We start from the raw sequence: 17,268 nt of genomic DNA, 5'->3' as shown, positions 1-17,268 counted from the left end.
GCTTAATTTTGTTCAACGTGTTTTCTTTACAGGTAGGACATTGTAAACAGCTTTTATGCCTTGCTCTGGTTAATTTTATCTCCCACCATTGTGTTTAAAACTGATATGATGTCTAATAAATTACTATCGTTATTATGATTATTCTCATAGATACCTGTGATGTCGCACGATGCCCCTCTTTATCCTGCAATGCTCGTTCCCGCTTTGTCCTTCCGTCGCAGTTCCGTGGGTCTTGCACGCCTCAATCCCCATCGACGGCACGGGGGAGAGAGAACCGGGCCCGTACGAGCCGCTGCTCTGCCTTCTGTCCAGAATGTGGACCAGTTCCACCGACGGGGTCGGCGAGAACGTGCCCTGAGGACACGCGACACAAAACGCCGCCAATAATAACAATAACGCGCGCGCCCGACGAACGCGATCTTAGTTTATTCAGGCATCACACGTGCGTCTATATCTGCACTATGCTCGATCTACAAGCGCGACCGGTTGAAAGTAAAATCATACGGGAAGGGAAAGATGCATAGGGGAGGCATATTGGGATTTACTCGGACATGCCGGGACCCGAGGGGTTCGGAATCTCGCAAAACTCTCCGAGGACCCCCTCCGTCCGATACCGACTTTATTGACAGACGTTCTCACGGAGAACCGTCGAAATCAACCAAACGTACACACATACATACTACGTGAAACGAGTACATCGATAACTTAGTCGACAAAAGAACTGAAAGAAGTGTGGGTATAGTCGATAGGAGGAAGATCGCAAACTCGCTTTCCTCCTTGATAAGGCTCTGAACGCGCCCGACATCCGACCAGACATTATCAAATTCTCTCGATGGATACGAGCGCGTCGCGAACAAGCGAGGAGAAAGCTTGCGCCCTCCCCCGCCACTGACCGTATAAAACTAAGAATACGAAACAAAATGCGTCCCGATCGCAGACGGCGGATCGCCGAGCTTCACAAAGACGAGGACACGTCGTCGAGGTCGTCCCTCACCTGCAGCGACGGCCTCCTCAGCGTGCCGCCCTCCATGCCGACCAGCTTCACTCCCTTCACGCTCTTCTTCGGGCCGACGCTGGCGGGCGCGTTCTCCTGGGTGCTCGCGTTCAGATTGAACTCCATGTTGCTCCGGTCGACGATGCTGATCGTCCGGTCGTTGTCGCGTAGCTTCTCGCTGCTCGGTCCGAGCTCGCAGCCCACCTTGGCGTAGGACGGCGCGCACGGGGTGATCGGCGGCGTCGCCAGCACGCCGATCGACCTCGTTGGCGAGAGCACTTGGCCGAGGGGGGTGCGCAAGTTCCTCACCCCGAGGATCTGAGCCCGGCACGCGTCACCTGCAACCGACGTGTAGTGGTTCGACACCGTGGGGGTCGTCGGGGGTCGTTGTCGCGCCGGCGTCATCACGTTCCGCAGGTTCTGCAGATTCTGGTTCACCACTCTTTGCGCGATCGTGTTGACGACGCCTTTCGCCCTGGAAGATTCGGCGAGATCGCCGCCGCCGGCTGGGTCGACGTCGCCGCTGTCGCCCGCGTCGTCGTGGCTGCAGGTCCTGTCGTCGTCGTAGCCGCCGATACCGTCGCACGAATCTATACCCGACGTCGATTTCTGCAAGTGACGGCGTGAGTACATCAGATATCTTCGGATCTCTTCGATTTATATGGAATGAATCATTTAATACGTCGTTTGAAAATCGTCCAAAATACGTGCATTGAACGAAACGATGTTTCGGACAAAAGTTGTTTGGTTTCGAAGGTACGTTGGAGACGTAACCTTGAATTACACTTTGCGTTCTTTAAGTTTTATATGGAATCGTATAGTTTTGTTTAACACGATTCTTCTGTTTCACTTTCGCTTTTCGACAAGACTACCTTAACATTTTTGTACGTAGAATGGACAGGTGGATTTGAATATTCGTAAGTTTCGAGTACACGTTTACCGAGGACGAATCCATCAGGGCGGCTCCGGAGCTACTTTGCACGACGCCCGATGGCTCCTTGGACTTGCTGGGTGAGTAAACGCTCAGCACGTCGCAACATTCCGGAAAGTAACCCTTGCCGAGGAGGGTCCTGGTGAGGAAGCTGGTGCACAGCTGGGTGAAGAGAGCGGTTATCATGGCGGCGGTGCGAAAAGGAAACTTCTGGGTGTGCGTCCTCGCATCGTAGAACGGGTACTCGATCAATGCGGGTATACCGAGTCCCCGTTCGCCTCCTGCAAGCGAGTACGCTTAAGATACGAATCGGGCTTCTAAATGAATATCTCGCATGCACAACTTTTGAGTGTTTTATAAATATCTTTTGGGCCTTTTGGCCCTTCGCGTTGGCACACTTATATTTAGCACAACTGGAGGATCTTAATTTTTCGCCTCGGATCTGCAATTATCTGATACATAAGTGCCAGATTAAGATTAATCATAACTTTTGGTAATACGGGCTTTGGACACATTCTCTCCCTCTGTTCTCTCCTTGTATGTAATTTCACAGAGAATTTTGCGCTAATACTGACCAGCGAGACGCAGGGTGATAGCGATGAAATATCCCGCCAGGCAGCCGTAGGTGTCTACCATAGAAGGCCAATGAACGACGGCTAACAGTTGCGGAAACAGAACGACGTAGACGAGATCGGAGCACAAATACCTTCGGACAAACACAATGTGCCCCCTTCACTATTGATCGCGATAACCGTACGCGTCTGTGTTCTCGATGATGCCCAGGAGGCATGCGAGGATTAAACAGTGGCGAGTTGAATACACACAACGAGTTTACTTACGAGAGGTAATATACACTGCTGACGGTGAGAGCGACGAGAGTGGACAGTATGGAGACCATGATTACAGAAATTCGCAGGACCCAATTCAACTCCCGCTCGGACGCCTGTTGAGAGACGAAAAGAGAGAGATCCTTTAATGACGTTCATCGTTGGTCAAAGAGCGACGGTCACGTTTACCTTCGGCCGTATCGTGAGCTTGTATACGTTCCTGGTGAACATGGAACTGCTGGCGAGTATGCTAGAGTCCGCCGACGACATCACCGCCGCTGAGATCGCGCCGAGACCTTGGAAATAATAGCGAAGCGTTGAGTACGAGTATTCTTTTTCTTTCTTTCATCGGGAAGCAAAAATGAGATTACGATAGAGAATAGGTTTCGTCGGTCGACTATTTATGAAAATGAAACATATCCGAATTCATGGGCGTAGTGGCACGATGTGGGGGAATTTGTGTAAAGATAAATTTTTACTCCCTTCGCCCCGATTGAAATCTCGGCTACGCCTATGCCCATATCCCACGACAAATTGCCCTTTTTTCTATCGGATGATAATCGAGCTCACCGACGAAGGACACCCATTGAGGCGTGAGGTACCGCAAGACCATGGGCAACGCGGCGTTCCCGTCATCCGTGGAGAAGGTCTTGTTGTAACTTGAGATTAAGGACCAATCGGTGGCGCGAGCGACTACCCCGATCAAGGCCGACGGTATCGCTAGGATCATGCAGCCGAACATGGAAGCTATCGACAGAGTTGTCGCCACGGTGGTGCTTCTGATACTGAGGATTCGTTGAAAGTAACCCTGAAGGGAGAGAGAAATTGTGAATTTTTGCCTATAAGCGGTTTTACGGGCAATCAATATCCCTTCGATTTTTCACCTTCTTCCCGTCAATAAATACAACGATAATGCATAAGAAAAAAATTTAACGCAAGATATAGATTTCGATCACTGATTGGGTATATGAAGTCAGATTTGTAAAATGATTTGTTGAAATAATTGAAAAAAATTGAAAAAAATACGGAATGACATGTTATAAGAATTATTCGGGTAAATGATTTTAAATGTGTCGCTGTAAAATAAATTGTTTTAAATTATTCGAACAACAAACGGCATCTCAAACAAATCAGCAACAAAATTGAAAGGATTGAAAACATGGCAAAAAAAAAGAAAAGAAAAACCGTCCGCGTGAAAATCGGTACCTGCTCCTCGCTCCGGCAGTTATTTCCTATCTCGGATAATCTGTCAAATTTTCACTAGACGCACGAAGTAAATCCGCGACTCCGCGCTCTCGATCTCCCGAGTGAAATAAATCAGGATTCCGCGTGCCAGTGTTGCCGGAACAACAAATCTTTAGACGTCCTACGTCCACTAGGTATCGCGCTGAAAAATTGAATCATACCTGCCAAGGTATACCGCCGAACACGAGCAGCAGCATGCCGTCCACCCACATGCCCAGATCCTCGTTCCTTATCTGTCCCAGCCAGTCCCTCAGGGCCAGATTCTTCTCGAACGACACAGCGGGATGCAGCATGGAGAACGGCGCCGCGATCGCCAACCCGAGCAGAATGCACAGCAGTTGCAGGGCGTCGGTGCACGCAACGGAATACAGGCCGCCGAAGACCGTGTATCTGGAAACAACATCACCCGCTTGGTGACGCCGCTTCGACCGTCGTCGTATTCACGGAATTGAATTCGGCAAGCGAATGTCAATCGTCATCGCGCTTACATGGCAGCTAAGAGCGCCGAAGCGCAAACGCTGATATTTGGGTCGACACCGGCGACGACGGCCAGCGAGCTCCCCAGGGCCCGCAAAACGGCGCCGCACCAGAACAGATCGCCGCACAGCGCCGGAAGGAAGAGCAAGCCGCCGACACCTGCGCCGTATCGTTCTTGAAAAGGATCCAGCATCGTCACGTACTCGGCCTTCCTCATAGGACGCACGAAGAGCATGGCGCCTGTACGCGTTTTTCATTCATTCAAATGAGAAAGTATCCCGTATATAGTATCTCAATTTGTGACAATCACATGTTTTTCTTAATTTGTGACAATCATCTGTTTTTCTTAATAAATCAAGTAATCAATATAAATTCAATCAAATCAAGATTAAAAGTCTCCTAAAAAGATTATGATATTCTCGATTATATGTATATGAGAATATCTATTTTCGATTGAAGACTAATTTCTTTTCCGTGCGGGAAAGCTGGGATATCATCGTTGAAAACGCTTTTTGCTAGAAATTACATTTTAATTTAGCACTTGTAGAGCAAGAGGCTAAAGGCTTTCTACATCTATTGTGAATCCGAAACTTAAGCACAATGTCCTTAGAGATATCGCGCGCGTCTACGTGGGACACAACGATCGGCTACTCGATCACGTACGTACCGAAAAGCAGGCTGAGGCTGTATCCGATAGGTACTTGACACCAGGCCAGGCCCTTGGTGAACATTGCCTCGGCGGTGCCGTTGACGAAGGCTCCTCCGACCCACGTTGCTTTGCATGGAAGCACACACACACACACACGTATACGTACACAATTCGCGAAACGCGACCTCAATTTTAAAGGGGAGCCTAAAAGGGGGGGACTGTGATAACGCGTCGTTAGGACGCTCATCGCGTAATGCGTATGCAGGCTAGAAGCAAGTGTGAGCTTTGAATCGGAATATCTAGGGTTCGTCGAAATCCTGGATCGTCTAGCGGATTAATGGCAAAGCGAGTACCTCGCCGGCCACCTCTTTCTGTCCCGTTCGTATTATGAGAGACGTGAGAGGGAAACGGGGGAAGATCAGCGGACGAATAAAGGAGAAAGGGCGGAAATGGAGGAGACACTTGACGCCACGTTTTTCCGCAATTGTACCGGCCGGAGTGTGTTCATTACGATAATGGAGGCACGCCAGAAGTCGCGAAGTGATATTCAACGAGCGCCTGAGAGGGGAGGAAAAGAGGAAAACCCGAAAGTACGAGATAAGAGATCAAGATTTAATAAAAATTCATAAATGTTATGCGAATATAATTTAAACGTTTATACTAAACCTTATATTCATAAGTCCAATAGTTTGAACAAGAAAAAAAGTCAGAGTTCGCGTAAAAATGAAAGCGTAAGGCGCGTGAGTAGTCGACAAATCAGGGGGGAGCATCGATCGGGATCCATTCTCACGCTAAATTGCGAATTTCTTCTCCACGGACAGGCGGTTAAAAATAAAAGAGCCAGAAAGGCGGGCAAGAAGCGCGCGATTCCAGTTTTAAATAAGACGACCAATGAGAAAGCGGCCGGGGGGCGAGCTAGCTTCTTCCCCACGGCGTTACTCTCCGCGGCGAAATGCAACGGCGCCTGACACGTGTCGATATCGAGGAGAAAATAAACTGGAGCCGCGCGCGCGCGCGCTGCTTTCTTGCGCGACCGAGCAATTTCGTAAAATCTGATGATGGAAGATTCGACGGAGAACACATCGGGGAAAAGGCGGCCCGCAATACGCTCGTCGGGATGGATTATCGGCTCCACGGTGAGTTCAATGCCTGCAGGAAGACGCCCGGTGTTACATCGCGGATACAAATTGGTAACACCGTTAAAACACGCGATAAAAATAAACGCAATGCGAAAGCGTGTCGGCTCGACTGAAAAAAACCGCGCGTATACGGATATATGGGAAAAGGAAGGAAGGAGGGAAAGGAGTTCATGCAAATACAAATCTCTCGGGATCAAGCTGTTTCTCCCCAGTTACGCTAGACTAAAGAGAAAAAAGCCCTGAAGAGAGTTACTCTCACGAAGTTAACATTTTCACCGCGTACGTATCGAGATTCTTTTACTTCGCTTAAGGGATTCTCGTCTGGACGATGAATTTTCAGGCGAACCTTGACATTTTCTCTTCGTTTAATGATATTTATGCATCAACTGATCTGTACAGATAATAAGGATAAAGTATATAAATGTTTAAATATATGCGTACATATGTATTTCGGGTATTAGTATAAGTTATGAATTTTACATCATTATATTTTCAAAACAAAATATTCAATAATTCTGAAATTTGTGCAGGATGTCTGCATATTAGTCCCTAACATCATAATAGTTTCTTATCAAAGCCTTATTTTTAGTTTAAAAGATACTAAAAATGGAAATTAATAAAATGGCACTCAAACGACACGTGCGAAAAGTGTCAACTTTACTTGCAAATATCTCAATTCTCGAATGGTCTGTCTTCTTCTAATTGCACGATCAGTTAGATAACATTTCGATGCGTACGTAATGCAAGTTTCAAATCAGCTACGAATTGGACCGAAGAGGAATTCACGGATCGTGCGTCCCGTACACACCCGGTTAGCCAGCTCGCCCTCTGTTGATGGAGCGCGTGGAGTGTGATCCTTGACCTCGCTGACCTTTCGGCGCGCGATCGTCGAGAGCAGGAAGTGCGTAACGCGCGCGTTAGTTCTCGCTCGATTGATTGAAGAGTCACGTGTGTCGCCGATGGTGTATGAAACAATAGTTACCGATGAGCGTGAACACGCCGAGGAGAGGGCCGAGGCCGCGGTTCGCCAGCATCATGTCATCCTGGCCCTGCGCGGCCTTTCTCCTTTTGAACGCCGCGGCCCAAATGCCGACGCCGAGTACCGCGACGTAAAACACGATCACTCCAATCACACCCGTTACGTATACTCCCATCCTCCACGTCGTCGTTGTCGTCGTCGTCGTCGTCGTCGTGATAGTCGTGCGTCTGTCTGCGTGTGTGTGTGTGTGTTGCACGTTCTTGTTCGTTTCCGGATGTGGACCCTGCAACTGAATGATTGGCGGTAAAAGCGGCGGCGGTGGTAGCCTGTCGTGTTGTCGGGTAGATTATAAGTGGATGTGAGCGCGTGCATACACGGTGTATCCAGAGAAATGGGTCAAATGCCTTTTTTTACGTACGTATCCAGTGATCCAAGTACACATTTCTTTTTTCTTTTATTATCATATGATCGAAGGATGTCGTATCGGGATCTGTCGGCGACAGAGCGACGAAGCTTCGCGTCTCTGAATCGATTTTTCGTCGTAACACGCAGGAGTTTTGCACGACATCCTATGAATACCTAAGTATTTTATTGCAATGGCAACTGGCGTATCTCTGTATCCAACTACTTCACATTGTATCTTTAACAAGCCTGATAATGGCCATTACATGTGCGAACAGTCGAACAATGGAGGAACACGTAGAGAGGAGAGAGAGAGAGAGAGAAAGAGGAGAGAGGCATGGGATTAATTGAACGTAAAGCCCGAGCTTTCGCGCGATCAATACTGTATTAATTATTCCGTCTCCTTGATTAACGTCTTCCGTACAAATTAGCCCGCGTGACTACATCTCCGCTCATTAGTCGATAGAAAAAGGCCGTGCGCCGGCCTTTGTGTATATTTAGAAATCGATATCTGCGTAACATGGGCTCGCGATCGACCGCGAATAAATCCAAAAATATGTGGAGCGAATTATTAATACCGTCGCCGGTATATGTTAATTTATATTCTCTCACGTTACATTAATAAGTTGCTTCGATGCGGAAAATATCATGCGATTTGCGTGCCTCGTATAACAGATAATTCCGCAAAAAGGAACACCAACGTCTCTCTCTCTCTCTCTCTCGAGAGAGAGAGAGAGAGTAGGAAGATTCTTTGCTAGCAGAGAGAAAGAGAGAGAGAGAGAGAGAGAGAGAGAGAAAGAAAGACAGACAGCCGAGAATTTGTCTCCGACATTATAACTTCATCTGCGCTTTATTCCTGTGGCAAATAATAAACTTGACACTCGCGTACTCGACGGTCGATCGCTTTTCGCGACGAATTCGCGCGGGGTAGTTATTGCGCACGTTCGATTTCCTCACGCGAAGAGCGACGAAGGATCGCGCTTCTCCTGAGACAGAGACGGCGAGCTCTCGTTCAGCAGCGCGCATGATGCACCTCCGTGTTGACCGATGACATACAGAGTGACATTTTACTATTAACTACATTTCGTGGGAGTTTGCGCCGAGGTGGCGCGTAACACACCTATAGATCGGCAGGAGCGAGCGAGCGCGCGCGCTCGCGTCTACGTCTAAACGATCGGAAAAGCTAATCGAACACGACGGCAATTGCAACGTGGTTTTAAAATTCAAGTGTGCCCCAGATATCAGGCGCAGGATGGGTCGTAGGGTCATGACCCGCGCGAGCGAACGAACGAGCGCGCTCGCACTGCGCGTCGACTCGCGTAAAGTTCAACGGATCCTGCAAATTCCGAAACGACTTGCATTATTAATCGCTCCAAAACGGCACTTTCGGGCTTCTTGAAGCTGACGTCTCTCCCCCCTCTCTCTTTCTCTCTCTCTCTCTCTCTCTCTACCATGTATGAGTGATAGACGTGCGGAGTTGAGCTTACCAGGAAAGGAAGAGGAAGAAAGAAAGATAGATAAATAGATAGATAGATAGATAGAAATAGAATAGGAAGAAGGATAGAGAGAGAGAGAGAGAGTGAGAGGGAGGAGGAGAGAGAGACGGGAGCGATCTGTAATATTTATTACGGCGGTTATCGCTCGAGTAGGTGTGAAATAGCGAACTCGAAGTACTAAAGAAGATACCAAGGAAAGAGCGACGTTCGCCCTCGAGAAACGCGGGGGCCGTCAAGTGAGATGATCATCGAGCCGAGTTACATCGAAATTGTCGACGATTTCATCCCCCGGAGGCGAGACAATGCTCTCTCTTACTCTCAGCCGCGGTGACGATTCATTGACGCGACAATGCTCAAGCCTATAAATATATTACGTCTTACACACAGGACGTGCGTCTGTACGCGCGCGCGAGTCAAATTACGTCGTGGTGTAACATGTAATTCAACGACGTCATTCAACCCCGACACGGATGCGCCAACAAGCCGCATCGGAATCGCGTGATTTATATGTCGCCGAGATAATCAAGCGGCGCGTCGAGGCCGATCGTCGGCGAAAACAAAGATTTTCCCGATATCTTTCTACTCTCGCAGCTCGATACCGATACCGATATATTCGTTATCTGCTTTCTTCTTCTCTTTTATCGAGAAAACATTTTTTTGTTACCGAGAACATGCAGTCTTCAGGTGCTAAGCCTATTGGGGCTTAACATTGTGTTACACGTTTCGTTGTGCGCGTGCGAATCATCACGAATAAATATCGCGAATTATCCATAAAGGTGATCCGTTTTATTATTTAACCTCCGAAGTCGAGCGACATTTCCGAAGAAGAAGAAGAAGTCCTCATATTTATTTCACCTGATACCTGCTACAGAGTCGCGAAGTCATAGGAGGGAACGTTCGCGTTTGGCGAACAACGATCGAGTCGAACTCGAGCGTCTTCAAATTCCACTGTGTGCGTATATCAGTCAAAGTTGATGTATTTACGTTATTATAGAATTATGCATACGACGCGTACATACGCCCACGTGAGATCATTTGTTTGTCGCTTCCCTGAGAAAGAGAGAGAAAGAGAGACAGAGTCCGAGAATTATTGGCATGTCTCATTCCGTCGCACGTGCGCTATTTAATGCGAATGCACTCGTGTACGGACAGTTTTAGAATGCAACCGCGTCAATTGGAGATCCTATTTAACGAGCGCGCGCCGCATGGAAGTTACACAAAAACACACACACTCTCAAATTTCAATAATCAATAAGTACACCTGATTGCGAAAGCGGTCTCATTGCGAAACTGCGAGTTATCTGGACACAATGGTGCGGGAACAAAAGGAAGAACGCGTCCGGGGTAAAAAAGGAGCCTCGTGAAACTTCTCACGACAAACTCCACGTTGGGAGCGTCAGTTTGTCCATCCCAGTGATGAGGAACGTCGATAATTTTCGGCGGTGTGTGCGCACCGAAGGGGAGGAATAGATCCTCAAACGGAAAGTTAAACTCCCTCCTCACCTCGGCGGGCGGATGCAGCTATCTCGCTTTAAAGAGCGTCGCGACGAGCGCGCGCGCGTAGACCTGCTCGTCGTTCCCGAGGTAGGAAGTAATTTTTTTTTTCTCCGCCGTCGATAATGTGCTCACGCCTCTCATAATCTCATTACCTTACCGTGAACGAAAATAGCGTGGAACAAGCTATAATATGGCGCGCCTGATGATCGTGGTGAAGGGTAAGCCGGCCCTCAAAGGGTGAGGGAGACAAAGCGAAGAAAAGGGTGCGCGCCGAAGAGGTGACCGCTATGCGATCATTTTCACGTGGCATCCTTCAAGGCTCGCCAATCGCGACGGGAATTTTTTCACAACAGGATATCCCCAATTGCAAATATCAGTATATGGGCCCGCTCATCGGGCGAAACGGCGGGCAGAGGTGAGGGGGGAAGCGAGATTATATTTACCGTGCCGTGGGAGAAGAGCCTCTTGAGAGGGACACGAAGGTTGTCGATGTCGAACCGGATAGGAATCTAAATGGAGATATTTTTAGCGATTTGCCAAGAGAACGAGGGAGAGAAATGGAGAGAGCGCGCGCGACCGGGATGCGATCGGGGGGACCGTGTTCGAAGATCGATCGCTATCCCGGATCCGCGAACGAGAAGAAATCATCGTCGCGTTCGAGGAGAAATTACAATCCTCTCCCGCACCGAGAGTTCCGAGTCTCTCTCTCTCTCTCTCTCTCTCTCTCTTTCTCAGTCACCACTGTGTGGATTTTTCGGTTTTCTACACCGAGAGGAGAGAGAGAGAGAGAGAGAGAGTAGATCGTAAAAAAAGATCCATATTTACTCTGACGAGAGACATTAAATTGTCTCGGCGAATAAAGTAAAAAAGGAGACGGATGCTGATTACAAAGGCACGTATGCGGTTATCGAAACTGTGCGCAGAATTTCCGACGGAATTCTCGCCCGGTCAGTGGGCGTTACAAAAAGCGTGAAAAAAACGGAGCTCTCGCGCGGAGTTGCGTAGAGTTGCGTTAGAGAGCGAACTACGTTGTAGTACCGGGCTTCCGAAAATTGATTGCTCGCCGAGAGTCACACGGTCCCGTGGATCTCGCGTATGAGTAGCGGGACGAAGAAGAAGAACAAAAAGAAGACGAGGAAGACGCAGCGTGCGAAAGGAACGATTCGTCCGACACTGAGAATCACTTGGCTCGCTCCGCTCTCTCTCTTTCTGGCGTGGGTAAAATCAGCACACACGGAGGTTTATCTTTGAACCTCGGCCTGCCGCGGCCCGGTCCGCTGCCAACTTTCCGTACCAGTCAACGAGTTCCTCTCGTAAACACTGTGTGTTCGCGAGTTCTTCAGCGAGCCCTCTTCATTTGAAATAACAACGGCCGATGCGGCGGAGCGATTAATAAGAGCGACGGTCGAGCGATCGCGCCGATGCTTCGCTGACGGTTTGCGAGTCCGGTCGTTCGAATCTGTCCCGCTGCCGTTGCTTACTTTGGACGACGAGCCGGTCTCTACGTTCCACTTTAACGAAAATATGTCGATGGTGGTGTGTAACGCGTGTGAGAATCGCGATCGGAGATCCGGCGGTGAAATCCGCTCGAATTGGACGCGATCGCCGATTCCGTTTGTGGATTCCCGACGCGCGGAGCCGTCGACACGTGCCTCCTCGGGAACGCGTCGTAGGGATTAATCGACAAAGTTTTCGACGAAATTAGATCTCTCGATACACCCGAGAGAGAGAGAGAGAGCGCGATCCCCGCGTTGATTCGCGACGGCGGAAGCGAAGGTATTGACATCTCGCGTAGTCGGAAGTGGGTCCTCCGGAATGAACGACCGATTGCCACGGCTGACGACGTCGGGGTGTCGCGCCGGCCGGTGTTTCCCGGCCGGGAAAAGTATTCGGGAAACAAGACAGAGAAAGAGACGGGGAAAAGAAGGAGAAACAGAGAGAAAGAGAGAGAGAGAGAGAGAAAGAGAGAGATCGAAACTCTAGGACTTACCACCGGCTACCCCAGCGAGATCATCCAGCGTGCGGGTGCAGCCATCTTCGCGGTCGTCCTCTTGTTTCGATTTCCTTACGACCGCGACGAGAAAGAGGCCGCCGAGGGAGGGAAGTCGGCTCCTCTCGCGGCACGCGGATGCAATATTCGCCGGTCGACACACCAGTCGTTAACCGCTTTGCCTCCGACAGAGAGGAGCCAGGCAGTACGACTGAATCTCTCCTACGGACTCAGCATCCCGCACGGCTGACACGCTGGACCACGCCACCACCTCGCCGGGGGTGAGCGCGGGACAAGGACGGAGCGCGGTCGCTCGCGCGCGCGCGAGATACGCATACACAGGGTGTCGCGGCGCGAAAGGAACGAACGAATGCGGCGTCGAGCACGGGAAGAGAGGGAGAGAGAGAGAGACGAGGGGATTGATCATGAGCCGAGGGATGAGAGAAAGGACCGCCTTTTCTGCCTCCCGATTACCCGGTGATTTCGAGCTCCGAGAGGATCGTCGATCCGCATGCTGCTTATCATCGTCAGTTATGACAGACGCTGGGGATTCGCGAGGAAGTTTACGAGCGAACGTATCCAGTGCGAGCAAACGACAGAATCACTCGCGAATATCTCAGCTCTGACTTGATTTATCACTTATTCTTGAAGATTTTCGTTTAAGCAGTTTTCCAACGAAATTTAAAAATATAAAGCTGATGATGAACTTACGTTAAAAATGTCGAGTATGTGATGGAAAGTGCGGCGGGTGGCGGCGGCGCACGTCGGATTCTCGCAGAGAGAAAACTGAACAACGGTGATTCCCGAACACCTTGTATTACGAATAAAGAGCGAGAGAGCGAAAGAGAGGAAGAACTGATCCACCGACTAGGGACTGAGATAAGAGGAGGAGGGGGGGGGGGGAGCGAGATAGAAGCACGGGAATTGCGATGGAGCAGAAAGGACCTATGACCCGCGCGGGGAAGAGACGAAGTTGGATAAGGACAGCGGAATGAAGGGACGAAAGACGCGAGGCGACGACGTACACGATCGTGGGGCCGACGATGGTGGGGAAAATTGGCAGAAGTAGAGAAAGACAGCCACGCGGCGGCGGGGCGGGTCAATGCTTCGTTCCTTGTGCACACACATGATACAGTGTCAATGCCACGAGACGGTATCGGAGACAGGTAACAAAAGGAGAGACAGCTAGAGAACTTTGGGCGAACTTCAGAAAGTAGCAAGGGAGAAAAGATTCTGGTGAAACAAAAACAGGAAAAACCACCGGCGATTGTCGCGAACACGGGGATGGAACCGAGGATGTATGTCGGGAGAACGAGCTGGATACGGTCGGTAGAATAGAGAAACTCGAGAGAGTAGAGAGAGAGAGAGAGAGAGAGAGGATCGAGCGAGAATATACCGATGGAAGGCACGAGGAATATGGGTTGACAAAAAGGACGCGGAGTTACGAGTGACTCGCGGGGGAGAAAGAACGAGTGGTAAGGAACGGCGAAGGGTGAGAGGAAGAGCGAGAGCGGGAGAGAAGACACGCAGCTCCAGAGAAGCGAGGCGAGATGAAAACAGAGAGAAAGGGAGACAGAACAAGCCGGCAGAGAGGGAGGAAGGTCCACGTGCAGGGGGCAGCCGTATTGATCTGTTCGCGCAAACTCCTGGTCCTTAGGCACCAACCCCCGCAACCAGAGCCGACCCTCGCTCGCCTCGCTTGTCGCCACCCTCGCCCTGGTCCATTCCCAGCTTCCAAATGCGCGTTACGGAGTCCTCCGAGGTTTTCAACCGCGAACCTCCTGACCGTCATGCATCCTCGTCGCTCTCGTAAGACACATCGCGGCGAGCACGAATATGTTGTCGTCGTCGTCACCGACGACATGCTCGCGCTTTCCCTCTTTCCTTCTCTCTCTTTCCCCTTCTCGTCGTTTATGACGTTCCTTCTCTGTTTCCAAGTTACATACCAACGCGGAAAGTCCTACAAAGGATGTAATTGAAGGGGCACGAGGATAAAGCTGATATGTTACGAGAAAGGAAGAGGGAGAGAGGAAGAAAGCTGAATCAGAAAGAATACGAATGGGACACTTGTCTGTCGTCGAATGTGTGCTTTCTCGCTGATCGCGATACGGTCTTTTTCAGCGCGGTTGTACGAAAGCAGTTGATCGACGACCGAATTACCAAAAATACGGCGAATCAATGTAGCTCGAGACGCGCGTATATCTTTTACCTCATCCTCTCTATTGGCCGTAAAAGCGCTCGTTTATTCATATAAGTATCACAAGTATGCAAACTTTGATGTAAAAAGTAACGGTCAAGATTAATTCACTTCAATTCGATTCAATTTTCTTCGAATCCAATTTCTTCAGTTCAATTAGTTCAATAGAATTTTTCCACATCACAGATATTAAATAATAACTAAAATTTGCAGTAAGTAAACGCAAGTTCTAATAAGCGTATATATTAAAATAAAAAGGGAGGAACGTAAAGCATCGTTTCCATTAAAAAATCTGTCGCAATCTGTCCTGTAGCCTTACGAGCGATAAATCTCGGCGACGGTGCTCGCAGTCACGGCACATGTTTCGCAAAACGTCGAAGGAAGTCATTGAAAGTAATAACGAGATCGCGCGCCGCCTAATCGGCTCGGATTAGCTCGTTATCCGCGCTAATTCCCCGTCGCCCACATCGATGACGCGATAACGGACACGATCTTCATCGTGCGTGAAGATCCCGCGCGATAACGCGACGATAACGCTCGATCGCTCGAGCTAATGCGCGAGTAATTCTTGAACGAGACGCAAGGCCGCTCGACGTAATTACTAGGCCACCTTGAAGACGCGCCGTGACCCTGTTCATGGGGATGGAGCTTGACGTGGTTGACTCTGCGAAAGGTGCGATCGACACGGCTCTGCGCGCCAACGTTGACAACATTCCCTCTACGCTTTCGCGTCCAATGATGTAGTAATCGCTCTCGGCCCCTCATCGTCGTCATTTTCACGAGTGAGCTTCACTCCACCGACTTCTCGTCGCTATGGATCTCGATATTGAGGATGACTTTAATCAAAACCTGACTAATCCAATCGATGATTTAAAAAATCGCTGCTAGTCGAGTGTTATCCGTTGTTACTTTACTAACACAGATAAAAGTTATTAAGTTTCGATTATTATCGGACGACAAGTTTCAGAACTGGTAAATTATGTGTTAGCAATTCCTGTTATGATTTATCGAGTGATTTAATTTGAGTTCGGTGAGTCATTTTAATTACAGCAAACACTCATGTGGACAATCAATATCTGGTTGTAAAAACCACGTTTGGCTCATCAGGACCAACAATTCTGTTTCCTTCGACCGAAATAAATCTGATTGTTCATTTTTTGATCAATGCAACCGGACTTTTTCTTCGTACACGTTTCTTTCTTCACTAGGAAGTTTCAATCAAACCATCATACCGCGATGGAATCTCGAGAGCCATAACTTTGCAAAACTCTCGGCTAACGTAATTTCTCCCAATTTTTCTTTCTCGAAAGAAAGTGGAGGGGGGGGGAGAGGGGGTAATTAAGCGGCAGGTAGCGGTCTAGTGTTAACGGCGAAATCGTGCTGTTAACGAGTATGTGGTGCGATCGAGGGACGAAGAGATAAGAGGGGGAGGGGAAGTGCACGGCGTCGTTTTGTGCGCTCAACAAGCTGTATCGTTTTCGACCGTAGGCGGTCGACGCTTAATTAAATGTCGGAGGGCGTTGAATGCGGTTGAATGGCCCGATGGGATACCGTGGAAAGTGTTAGGTCAGGCGAGGAAGGGACAGACAACAACAAGAAAAAAAATACATCACAGCGGGAAGGGTCGAGGGACTATCACAATAGATTAGAGCGGAGGCACGAGCACGATGGAGGAAGAAGATGAAGAAGAAGGAAGAGCAACGAACCGGACAGAGTGAAAATTGAGAGATTTCCGTGACGAGGAGGAGGCTACCTCTCTCGACCTTTACCTTTGTGGGGTAACCTACTTCGTAATGCGCAGACGAGCGAGTGTCCATCTCAATATTCCGTATAGTTAGTTTTTAATTTTTGCACACGTGCAATCTCGCCGTCGAATTAGAAGACAGATGAATGTTTTCGGCGGGAGGCGATCTAACGAACAGTGAAACACATGTTTCATGAAAAAAAGAAAAAAAAATATTATATTTATTATCACTTTCAGAGTGATAATCACAAATGAGATTAATTGTATACATACAAGTAGCAGCGTCGTAAAGATTACAATGATTACACCAAAAGTGGGATCGATCAGTCGCATTAAAAAAATTCGCTTACGTACAGCCAATCCGCTCCCCCAATAGCAAGGTGATGTCAAAAAGAGATATCTTGATAAGGTCTTAATGATGTCTCTAATGTCATTAAGACGACAATAAAGTGCCATTTGACGTCACCTTGCTACTTGGATCGTCGAGAAGGCGCAGAAAATTCTTCGTAAAGCGCTCACAGGGAACGTCGTGCGTTTACAAATAAATTGTGAGTATCATATATATATATATATATTATATATATATATATTCGCCGGTTTGCCGAAACGGAAATTTAAAGGATCGGTTATCATAATATAAAATTCGTTATATTACGTATCACAATATTTGCGCGTATATTTAAGAGTATATATAAATATAT

At 48.7% G+C, this 17,268-nt stretch overlaps 1 protein-coding gene across 1 annotated transcript in view; it reads right to left on the bottom strand.

Annotated features, from left to right (window-relative positions):
• Positions 1–17,268, bottom strand: part of LOC106742508 (high-affinity choline transporter 1-like) — a 21,993-nt gene extending 4,725 nt beyond the window's left edge. Inside the window, exons 1-13 of the mRNA XM_014615488.1 lie at positions 12,627–17,268; positions 7,660–7,810; positions 7,245–7,530; positions 5,142–5,249; positions 4,486–4,714; positions 4,159–4,387; positions 3,323–3,560; positions 2,942–3,048; positions 2,765–2,868; positions 2,501–2,631; positions 1,935–2,206; positions 995–1,603; positions 155–354 (exon numbers count right to left, since the gene is read on the bottom strand). Coding sequence (XP_014470974.1) covers positions 155–354; positions 995–1,603; positions 1,935–2,206; positions 2,501–2,631; positions 2,765–2,868; positions 2,942–3,048; positions 3,323–3,560; positions 4,159–4,387; positions 4,486–4,714; positions 5,142–5,249; positions 7,245–7,530; positions 7,660–7,683 — 2,537 coding nt within the window. The 5' untranslated portion in view covers positions 7,684–7,810; positions 12,627–17,268. The remainder of the gene's footprint in view (positions 1–154; positions 355–994; positions 1,604–1,934; positions 2,207–2,500; positions 2,632–2,764; positions 2,869–2,941; positions 3,049–3,322; positions 3,561–4,158; positions 4,388–4,485; positions 4,715–5,141; positions 5,250–7,244; positions 7,531–7,659; positions 7,811–12,626) is intronic.

Source organism: Dinoponera quadriceps, unplaced genomic scaffold (assembly GCF_001313825.1).
Source record: "Dinoponera quadriceps isolate SergipeBrazil2010 unplaced genomic scaffold, ASM131382v1 scaffold113, whole genome shotgun sequence".
Classification (NCBI taxonomy): domain Eukaryota; kingdom Metazoa; phylum Arthropoda; class Insecta; order Hymenoptera; family Formicidae; genus Dinoponera; species Dinoponera quadriceps.
The sequence above is the reverse complement of the archived record's forward strand: the minus strand, read 5'-3'. Positions and strand labels throughout refer to the sequence as shown.